We start from the raw sequence: 11688 nt of genomic DNA on the forward strand, positions 1-11688 counted from the left end.
GGCGCACCTTATTTATTTGTAGCATAGCAGTCAGCGTTACGTTTCGATTTAGAAAGATGTTGGTCAATCACCCAACAAAAATAGAAGATAAAAATTCAAAGTCTTTAGAAAAATTGCATAACTTCCATATATTCACTATTTTAGAGATCTCAGCATTCATCATATTATTAAAATATTCCATAAATTTATCATCTCAATACACCTTTTAAAAATAATAATGATTCAGGGGCTGTTTACCAAATATTTACTTGGGTAAACGCATGTTTACTTGGGTAAACGCTTACTAAGTTATATTACCTTATCGGATGAATATGATAAGGACCAAAAATCTTACCCGGTAAGAACGAGGAAAAGATCGAGTCTTACTCGGTAAGTGAGGACAATGACTCTTGCCACAGTTAGCTCTTACCAGGTAAATTGTTGCATAAAAAGCCGTTTTTGTTAACTAAAATCTTACCCAATAATAAATAATAGTATTGAATTTTCCCGGTTAGTGCTTATCCGGTAAATGTTTGGTAAACGGCCCCTCAATGTTATTGGTGGGAAACTGGGAATGAATAATAACTTGATTTCTCTCTCCACACGTCAAGTTTTAGATAATTCTCTAACTTAAAGTTCTCTTGTTTCTCTATTTTAAATAACCATTTAGGGAATTTTTTGTATTAAAATAGAGAACAAAAACTCTATTTTTTTCTATTTTAAAGAATTTATTGAAGATGCTCTTAATCTTTTTTTTTTTAAGTATATAATAATTTTTATATACAACAAATGAAACAAATAAACTCACACACCCTCCTCAYCATTGGTGAGGTCTGAACCTCTGACCTCTTAAGAGGCAAGAGGCTCAGATACCTCTAGGCCTCTTTGGTTGCTCTTAGTCCTCTTGTCTTTGACATAAATATATAATGTAACATCTTTAACGACTATAATAAAATAGAGATTTGTAGATTTAAGAGAGATGTTTGCTTCAACAGTTATGTTATAGTATGTGTTAAAACAGAGGAGAGAGAAGAGATGGTAACAATATGCAAATTTAGGGAAATTTGTAAAACGTAATATTTAAGAAAAAAAATGATATCCAATTCTTTCTCACCGATAAAAGACATCGAAATTAAATGTTCAATACAAAGAATTGATATTTTATTAAATGTATTTAATATTTTAATAATATTATTAACATTGGAATCTCTAAAATAATATACTTAAAATTTAAAAAATATGAATAAGTTGTATCAAATAATGTTGAAAAACGAACCATCAATAGAGAAAAAAAAACATATTTAAGATTAAAAGAATCTCTTAATGTACTAAAGTATCAACCCAACCAACCCATACGTTTTTTATTGGATTGGGTTGGGTTGAGACAAAATAGGTAAATTACTAAACAGCCCATATCAAATTACAACTSTAAAACCTTCCACGATTCTTTCACCATCCTACATCACTCAATTCAACCTGGTCCACGTACCAAACATACCCATAAAGAAGTACTTTAACAAACATCGTAAAGAAAGAAAAAGAACCAATCTAACTACTAATTCATAACTAATGTAAAACGAATTACTCTAATACATACCAATCCAATCCAATCCAGTCCAGTCCAATCAAATCCAGTTCAGTCTGTGTACCAAACGTACCCAAACACGTAAAACGAGTTGCTCCAGAACATATCAGCCAACTTCAAACTAGCAAGTATCGAGTTTTGCAGAATCCAAAAAAAGGGTTTAAAACGGAAAAATGGAGGTAAGTTTAGAGCAGGAGCAAGAAATGTTTATAGATGTCCACAATTGTGCAAGTAAAGAAACTAGTTTGTTGATAATATACAATGCTCCAAAGTGTAGGCATTGGGAAATGACTACTTTATGGGGGTATACAACAAGTTGGTAAAACTCTGCCTAAATGGTAGCTAAAATACAAGCAAAATGTGGAACAAGAAAAGAGGAACTAGTTCAGCTCATGGCTGTGTGCATTAAGTTTCAGAGACCTGCTGCCTGCTCCTGTCCATCAAAATTGTTACCATCAACTACTATTATGATGATGATGATATCAACAAGTATTTGATGTCTTACAAGAGAAATATGTTATTTTGAKGTTATATTGGTAAAATATAGGTTTGTTCCACATAAAAGTCATGCCAAACATAAAACAGCGATCCATGTTCTGTTTTGTTTGTCCAGTATGACAAACGCACCCTTAAGGTTATAATTGGAAAGTAGGCACTTWATTTTTGAAAGCCRACACTTATTTTGGGGCAAACTAAAATAAAAACATGGACACTTGTTTTGGGATGGAGTATATGTTTCCTTTTTTGGCAAAATTTCAAGTTCTTATTCGTCAACTGTGACATAAGCAAAAACTGAGWGCGGCCTGCCGACAACTTATAACAGGGAAATCATACTTCAATTGCGACAAAAAATATATTCAATTATGGTACACACCTTCGATGTGAAATATCACCGTTGGCGTTTTAACATTCTAAAGCGTACGCCTGAACCTGCAATATAATCCAATGTAGGTCACATCACCAAGAAGTTCAATTTAGTAGCACCTACATAATCATAGGATTAAGATGGTCATAATGTAGAAGGCACCGAGTTTTTTAGAACTTTGTACTTGCCTAATGACAATTTTACCCTTAATAAAAGAATCCCGATTCTAAAATGTACAGAAGGTTGAKTGGGTGGAAAATCTCATCTACCCYGGGTTCAAATTCAGGCAATGCCAAAKCCCTTGTGGCCATGAAGGTTCACCTATAAGGACTCCAGGCCTTTCGTGGTCGCCCGGGGGATTAGCAGTGCGTGTAAGCTGGCCCAGAAACCCACAGTTGCCCAGAAAAAAAGGTTGATCATTTTGTGCCAAGGGACACAAAATGTAATGACTAATGATTTATTTCTTAGGGGAGATTCAGTAAAGGTAGTAATGATGGCAAAAACGTTTCCAAAATACACCAGCAAAAACTAAATCGGCTTATAATATCTGAACTAGGAAATCAGAGAGATAACATAGAAGTATCTAGACAACCTGCATTACGGTTCTACCTCAACTGTTTGTGCTTCAAAAAGGTGATCGGGCCTGGTGATTTTTGTCACATAAGCACCATCGTACTGAAGGATTCTAAGTTTTCCTTCCTGCAAAGAAAATAAATTACAAATGAGAYAAAGTTGTTCAAATGGGAAGAACAATACTTCGTTGTTGGTTGGTTGGTTGTCCATTAAGTTCTGTAAGGATAAAGTTGCCTGTGTGGATTAATCTGTATAGACCGGGAAAGTTTTTGTTTGGAAGGGTTTTTTAGWAGACGAAGACGCGTATTTTTAATTGGGCAGAGCATGTTTGTAAAAAACTTGGCTTTCTATATAAAGCTCCCCCTTAGAAGCTTACYGAATAAGCCATTTTTTATATCATTAAGCCACTACCAAATCGTCATGTAYAGCTGATCGAATAAGTTACGAGTCTCATTAAGCTCATTAAGCTGCCAACAAACAAATCCTTCCTCCATCCCAAAAYAAGTGTCCACATTTCTATTTTAGTTTGTTCCAAAAATATGCGTCAACTTTCGACAGTGCATGTTTTCCAATTCTACCCTTAATTATGAGATAAATAAATTCATTCTCCCTGTTCAGTTAATTTGATACTAAAAGTGTAATTACTATATATTCCTAAAACTGTGTGCCCTTTTCATTGTGGATAACACCCTTTTTAGGACGGATGAAGTAAAACTTAATAAAATACGAAGGCGGCCCAAGGACCAGCATACAGACCTTGGTCCCATAGACAAGACCTCCGCCAGCAAGGGGGTGAAAGCAAGCTACATTGACCTCATCTTCTGCACTAGGTAACACACTCACAAGTTCCATGTCCGAAACTCTATATACCTGAAACACCAAATTACAAAAAGGCGTAAACAATGAGATAATAAAGCACATGACAAACGTGTAAACACCGGATCTTCGATCTAGCYATCTGAATATTAATGAATAATCTGTTTTACATCTATCATCTCTCAAAAAAATAACGAGCYCGGAAAACCTATACATGAAAATACAAGTGTACAGATACCATATGTGTCGGAAACCAGATCCTCCAAGTGCTAATTATCTTCTCGAAATTATTTGGTAARCCAAACACTATCCAATTGCAAAAATTATGTGTCGATAAACTTATCTTCTGATGACAGATAACTGCCAACAATTTTTTTCACTCAAAAAGTGTCCACTTTACAGCCATAAACCGAAGTTTTGGTAATAACATAACATTTCACATTTAATTGTGGGTAAGCCACATACACAAGCAAGAAAGAGAAAAAGATAAAAACATTTCACATTTCATAGTTATTTAGACTCTTAGTTGGCTTATCAACAAAAGCAACGATTATCAATCCCACGGTTCTACAATCCAAAATCTTGGTCATCGATTCCAAAGTGCAAAACAATTCCGTAGTCGATTGTGCTTTTATCGATTTCTTCTGCTGTTCCTGTTCCATTGCTTCTACTTTTGAACATTAACACTTACTATCAGGTAACGGTTTCTGACTTTCTGTTTTAGCACCTAATTGTTGGAATTTTGGACTTTGGAAATAGACGCCACTTTACTGGATGGTTTCTGTTTCAGTCCCTAATGGTTTCTGACCTTGTTGTTTAACCTTTAAGTTTAGCTTGGTTATTATTTTGTTGTTTGTGCATTAAGTATTTATTTTTATAGGCATATATGTTAAGTTACAGACACACATATATATCATATATATATATATATTCATATTTATTTTATGAGCCTAATGTTTTGATCGCTATACCACCGCGATAACTGCAATTCCAAATCATGGTCCCAGCCGCAATTTCCACAATCAACCGTGTTAACTGCYTAGCTCGTATCTTGGAATAGCAGAAGAATATAAAGAGAAAGTCGATACAGCACATCGAAATGTTGAATTTACCTCCAAAACTGTGTAAATGGATAATGAYGTCTCCCCATTAATAACAATGCTTTTGAGAAGAGAACTGTGGCGTCGACCATAAGCAAGCAATATGTGCTCAGAAGTGGGAGAGAACTGCAGAAAAATAAACTACATAAGTTACGTTCAAACAAACCCCCCAGGCCTCATCACGCTCGAGTGTTTAACTAAGAAAGACATGGCTATGCAATTTTCAATTCATGGCCGACCCCACAAAGGATTAACCCTTTAACATATTATTTTTGTCCAGGTGACTGCTTTTCTAACATAAAACRCATCGAGTTCAGCAGACCTAAGATAATTTAACCTCAAAACCTGTGAAAAAATATTTGCACCTCCTTCTCTTTTAAGATGCATTTTGAAGAATTTCCATCCAAAGCCTACCACAAAAGCCTGAATGTAATTTCTTCGAGGTCATTTACAGTTCCCAAGTTTTGAACAGGCTTAACATCCAACAAAGGGCGAACCTAAGTGGGAGCACGTGCCACCGCTTCATGGTTCCATCGTAGTGGGAAAAAGATTTATGTTTTAGAAGGGTGAAACTATAATGTTTTGTTGTGTGCCCCTATATTTTTTAATTCTAAACTTATGACAGAAGTTTGTGGTGGCTGAACTGGTCTAAGTCATCGGGTTATAGTGTCTTGCCAAAAAAAGACGTGGGCTCAAAATTCAAATCCCGCTTTTAGCAATACAGCCGTTTTTCAGATTTTATTTTATAGCTTTGGAGAAAAGCAGCAAGGGCGAACCCGTGATCCTTCCTTTGCAAAAGCAAGCAACCAGCCAATATACCCTTATGGTCCAATTATGTCACTACTTGAAAAGTTTTCTRGGTCTGCCTCTGCATCCAACTCCAAGGAATAGACCTCCAATAAAGCTTGATTGTGGCACAAAGGAATTATATATAGTGGTTAACAAGACACCTAATGGTCCTATCACTTATTCACTCAAACAAGTAGACAACTCTTATKCTTAATTGTCCATTTCTTCATCCAAACGGCTCTTAATGGTTTAACATTGCCTCTTAAAGAACTATATGTTAATAAAAGTCTGAASCATTAATTGCGAGTTTGATCTACTTTTCAGACGATAATTTCCCTTCCTTTTTTAACCAACACTGCTCTTTACATGGACGGAAGGAGGGGAGTTTGAAGAAGGTAAAGGGCAGGCAGGGTGAAGCTGCTGCACTTAAGTTACCAACATTAGGGAATTTATGGCTCCACATCACAATAGAATGTATTGATTAGCTCCTTATTGTTCATAATAAAAGTTGTGATAAGATTATCCAGTACTTCTCATTCGAATTTAGCAGAACACCTCTGGAATAATTTAGAGGYAATGATAATATTATTTGACCACTGAAAGTTATTCAGAAATAAACTTGAAAGAAACTTACCTGGATGGATGTTAAACAATGAGCAGCTCTAATCGGCCTCGAAATAAGTACCGTACCAAAACTACAYGAATAACATCAATTTTCATATTAAGATACAAATATATTGGTTAACATAAAGCCAAGAAGACAGAAATCATATAAACACAGAGAATTGAAACTTTACGTTGCTTCTTCGAGTGAATATATTCGAAGTTCATACATCACTTGGCGAGCAGAAATAGGATGCCGTGTTGGAGATGTTGCAGCCCTCTCTTGATGAAGTTGGTTTGGTATCCCAGGATCAGCTTCAAACTGAGGAAGCACACATGCAACACAAGCAGCTAGATATCTCCCACAAGGTGAAAAATGGGCCCCCATTTCACTGTACCAACACATCCAACGTAAGCAACCAACATAGGATCAAACCAAACTAAGATATAGTTCACACTTCCAGTACAAATTATAGATTCATATTCACRTAGTGCCAGAGCCCAGAAGAATATGAGTTAATTAGCAAATGCCAATTGATAGCTTGCTTTTTTTAGTAATAGTGTTATTAGAAAATGAAAATATATCCCCAATGTTAAAAGGTATGTTTTATGTTCAACAATTGAACTCTTGCTTTAATGTTTCCATCGATTTCCTCCATTAGGYAATAATCTTAGTTCCAACTTGTGGTTTGATGGAAACATCTTAGCGCAGATAAAGGAATACACATTATGCAACAAAGGAGACACAACCATAAAGCATTGTTTTAGTAACCCAATCACAAATAATATGACACTTCAGTTGCAGGCTGTAAGCCTGTAACAAAAGCAAATTCAATGCAGTAAGGGTCCTGAAACCTTACCTACAAAGTACTGCATGTGGTATTATTAGACGGCATCGTTCAGCCTTGAGGGAGGCACACGGATTTTTAAAATCATGAGGCCATATTCTTAGCTTTACAGTGCAAGGCAACTCAGCAGCAGCGGTAGCAGTCAATGATGCAGAAAGTTGAGACTGTATTCGACTAATGATAGGAAAAGAATCACCCCCATCATTTGGCTCATTGATCAGAGCATTTTGCCTATATTCGGATGCAGAAGTTGAGGCAGCATTTGAAGAAAGATCCCGTAAACCTGGTCTCTCTAGAGTCACTCGGTTTGTACCATGTGGCATTACCAATGAAGCCTCTAAAAGCTCCCCATTAGAGGAGGCTGACTCAGGTGGCAATGTAGTTGGTCCCGGCCCCCTATTACCAGCTGAATGTTCCTGTGTACTGCCAGTAAGAGGGAAGGTTGATTGAGTGCCAGCTTGGCTTTGGCCGACTAACCATCCTTGCATGAAAGGTAATTCCCAACACACACGATCTCTAAATAAATCTTGCCTAATCTCGACYGTAGCCCCGCCCATCTGACTAGGCACTGGCTCGGGGACACCCACAGCACCAGAAGTATCCATGTCAGAAGCCCCATTTTGCTGGTACTCCACTGGAGGTTGTACCGCAGTAGTCCCAGTGACATCCATTGCATTTCTATAAAAAGAGCTTTGCATTTCACCGGGAGTAGGATTAGATACACTATCAACTACTGTATCATGAGTGCTCGACGAAGGAACAGAAGAAGCCATCATCTGTTCATACAGTTCAGTTGCATTTGCAAGAACTTGAAGTCGGTCAGAAGATTCTAATTGTCCGTTGTCTGAGTCAACAGGTCTCCTGCCGATCTGTAGTTGTGGCCTTGAATCGGCAGTTGCATAAGAAGGAGAACAGAAGAGAGGTACAGGCATCAATGGTAGCTCTGCAGCTAAACTTAGACGATCAATGGAATGCATATTTCCCATATATACAGCAGGAGGAGGATAGTGCAAATAACGAAGAGATGTTGCAGGTGCCATTGTAGAATCCGAAGAGTCAAGATCATTGACCTGCAAATCAGTCAAATRATTATTTCAGGGTGAGACTCAGCTAGTTGCAAACCTGTTAAAAGAATCTTACCTCCGCAGTTAACAAAAATGGAGCAGAATGTGGATGGAAGTGCACCGCACGAAGAGAYCGCCTCGTCCTTAATACAATAGTAGGTGAGGAAGTCTCTCCTCTACTATTGTAATGCCATAAATACAGCTGGAATTAGAAAGTTGATGTCAATAWAATGAACTGTGAAGTACCACCATACAAGGTCTAAGTCATGAATAACTTGTCAAATACAAAAACGTTTAAACAAAGTGAAAGACCAGAGACATAAGAAAGCAGTAAGATATAAACACCTTATGGCCTGCAGCAACGGCAAGCAGTTCTCCTTCAGCATGGAATGCAATGGAAGCAATAGGGCGGTCTGCGAAAAAAAGCAAACATGTAGATATAAGAATATTGACATTTGAATATGTACAACTGCTTTTTCATGCATAACCTCGGTTTTGATACAACTATAAGTAGATAAATGTATCTGGCTATTATAAATGATAATCTTTCAATATACTCTAATTGGACCTTCAATAAGAAAATTGGCTCTTTAACAAATATATACTTTATGCTTGGAATAAAAGAAAACTAATGTGCTTAGTAATTACAAAAATCACGGGACCCTATGCATTCTGATGTATTTGCATTCCACAATCGAACTTCATGATCCAAGCTTCCACTCGCAAGTATTTCTGGATGCAGTGGGTGGAATCTAACCTGTAAAAGTACAATTAGCACATCAACAGAATAGAAGACCATCACATATTTCAACCACGAGCAGCATGATAATTTCYATGTAGCTCAAAGGAGACAAAGGATAGAGACATAAAACCTCRTCATGTTGATTTATTGAATATTAGAAAAACTGTCCACAACATGATACATGCCGACTTGCGTAAGATATAAGATACCAAGCAATTAGACGTGTAACATATAGAGACAAAACAATTGTAACTTCAAATATAACTCTCTTAGGTCCATATCCAACATTTCCCCATGGTGAATTCAATCATCAAAGTTCAATAGGGGCAGCGAAAAGGAAAGGAAAGCATATGGAACTCACTCTTGTACCTTTGGCCTGTAAGAGGAACTCGATAGATCTACTTTTTCTAACATCCCTAATAAATAAATACTGCTGTCGCTACACGTCCATCAAAGGGACACATACGACATTTCAATTACAGAACATAATTACTGAGTGTAACTCGATATGTATAAGTTGGCTTTTCTTATTTGGATTGCAACAAGTTGATGTATCAATGTTCTATCWCAAACCAACCAATCAGATTGWTGAGAGGTAGAATAAGATAAAATATAAACAGAAGATCTTGTATAACCCCACTGTCGATATGAATATTTATATTCAGGTGAAGAAAATTATATTCAGAGTTTTCTAGAAAAGGAGGAAGGTGGAATCATTAAGGCAGATATTWTATCAACCAAAAGAGATTCAAATTAAGCTCACCATTAAAAGTTTCATTTATAATATGGCTTGGTCAATCATAAACAAAAACAAAACAGTTTGAAACAATGCTGCCAGAGTTTCCAAATGATCTCTTCTACAAGAAACAGCATCTCATACATCAATAATCCTAAGGTGGTGAGGCTGAACTCGATTGAAAAACGAGCTAGCAGCAGAAAGACGATAAAGGTGACTTAATGCTTTGTATCTTACCACCCAAGGAGTTCTTCGATGACCACTCAGCACCTTTTCACATTTTCCAGTTTGGCAATCAATTATTTTAACGGTATGGTCACCGCTGCCAATTCCAAAAACAACTGACTTCAATTAAATATGATAAGGGAAACCGCAAAGAACAAAACAAAAATAATTGACGACATACTGAGTAGAMGCAAGAATTTTGCCATCTGCGCTAAATGCTGCTGCAATAGTTGACCTCGGAGAAGGCACCAAAGGACAATATTTGGCTGATAAACACCGCAATGACTCAGCCTCCACCCTGGAACAATAAAAACAAGTAACTAGTAAAAGAACAGCCGAGCTTTACTTTTTTCGTCACATACATCAAAACACTATAAGAAAGTAACATAAGTACCATGAAAGAAGTTCACGTCTTGAGTTCCTCACTCTTTCACTTTCAGGTTTAACAGATGACTGATGCTTCCGATTAAAAGCTTCTCCCCACTGCCTTTTTGGCAAGCACTTTGCTGTTCTWGGAGCTATTTCTCTTCTTGCCAGCAAATGAAGCACGCTCCTATCACTAATAAAAATTGTCTGTAAGATGGCTAAGATCAAATGCATGCACCTCTAATATATAAGGAAGAGCTGTGCTAGCCATCAATAGCTATGACTGAATGATCCGTTTGTTTTAACATTACAACACACAACATTCAAAACCTTCGAGATTAWAAACCTACAAGCATCTCAACATAAAAGCCCATTCGAAATAAAACAATAGCCAGTGATTGACTTCAAATTCAACTGCAAACAATCATAGAAAACTACTCAGGAAAACAAACACATCTAATGTGCAAGCAACCAAAACATGAACCATAAACCAAGCAGGGATTGTGATATAATTTACATTGTTACTCCACACTCACCGAAATCGAATTATGAACATCTGATCATCTAATATCATATGTGTCTTAGGTGGGCATCAAACTCCTAACAAAATAAATGCCACAAATTGATACAACACAGAGGTTCAGACACAAAGAGATCCWGCTTTGTTTACGAATTACAGTAAAAGATACAGTCCAACAAGCAAAAAAAAATCTACTTTTCCCAATAAAACTCGAAAGCAAATCATACCTACCTTGGATTATTCAATTCAAATACCAAAATTCAACATTCTTTGATATAAACAAGAACACCAAGATAAATAAAAAAGATCGATCGATGGATCAATCAATCAAATCAACAATTCCAAAACGTTCTTGTTGACATATTTTTCATCGAATCGAAATTATAAAGAATGGAGAAGAAACAAAGACTTGAAACCTCACTTTTGATGGATTTGAGAAGGTAAAGATGAGGATGAGAGGGTGTTGAGATCATCTAGGCATGAACTTGTATCCATTCATGTAAATCAAGATACAGAAAAAGGTTCCTTGAAGATCGAAGATGTGCAAAATACGGAGCAGAGAAACCCAACAAAGTGGAACCCTAGTTGTAAATCGTCGATTTCTCTCTCCTTTTGATTGAATTGAGATTTGTGAAGAGAAGCCCTAGAGGGAGAAAGGGTAAATCTGAATGACGTGCAACAAAGAGGACAAATCTCCTCCCCCCTCTGTGTTTTTAATTTTGAGCTAAACTCTGGAATATTAAGAATTTGGATAAGCTTCTCTSCAAACCCTATTCGTTTTTAAAGTCAATATTCCCTTCATCAAAATGCCTAAATTCATTAAATTTAATTGAAGCTTTTTTTACCATCATCTTTCTTTAATTAATGACAAATCTTG

General features: G+C 36.5%; 1 protein-coding gene across 3 annotated transcripts; it reads right to left on the reverse strand.

Moving 5' to 3' along the window:
• Positions 1-1728: 1728 nt before the first annotated feature.
• Positions 1729-11511, reverse strand: LOC112512214. Of its 3 annotated transcripts, none has more exons than XR_003069215.1 (15): positions 11233-11511; positions 10320-10484; positions 10107-10223; positions 9938-10022; positions 8871-8979; positions 8568-8635; positions 8299-8424; positions 7171-8228; positions 6505-6702; positions 6342-6402; positions 4931-5044; positions 3759-3872; positions 3022-3128; positions 2439-2494; positions 1729-1997 (listed from the first exon to the last, which is right to left on the reverse strand). XR_003069215.1 is itself a non-coding variant. In XM_025118081.1 (15 exons), exons 1-14 carry the CDS (start codon positions 11304-11306, stop codon positions 2468-2470), a joined length of 2400 nt encoding a protein of 799 aa, XP_024973849.1. In that variant the 5' UTR covers positions 11307-11511; the 3' UTR covers positions 1729-1997; positions 2439-2467. The 3 variants fall into 3 exon arrangements, 2 of the variants coding, with proteins under 2 accessions (XP_024973849.1, XP_024973848.1); XM_025118081.1 differs by having other exon boundaries at positions 3039-3128; positions 10320-10478; XM_025118080.1 differs by having other exon boundaries at positions 3039-3128.
• Between the last annotated feature and the right edge of the window lie 177 nt (positions 11512-11688).

This window comes from Cynara cardunculus, assembly GCF_001531365.2.
Source record: "Cynara cardunculus var. scolymus isolate 2C chromosome LG 5, CcrdV1, whole genome shotgun sequence".
Lineage (NCBI taxonomy): Eukaryota > Viridiplantae > Streptophyta > Magnoliopsida > Asterales > Asteraceae > Cynara > Cynara cardunculus.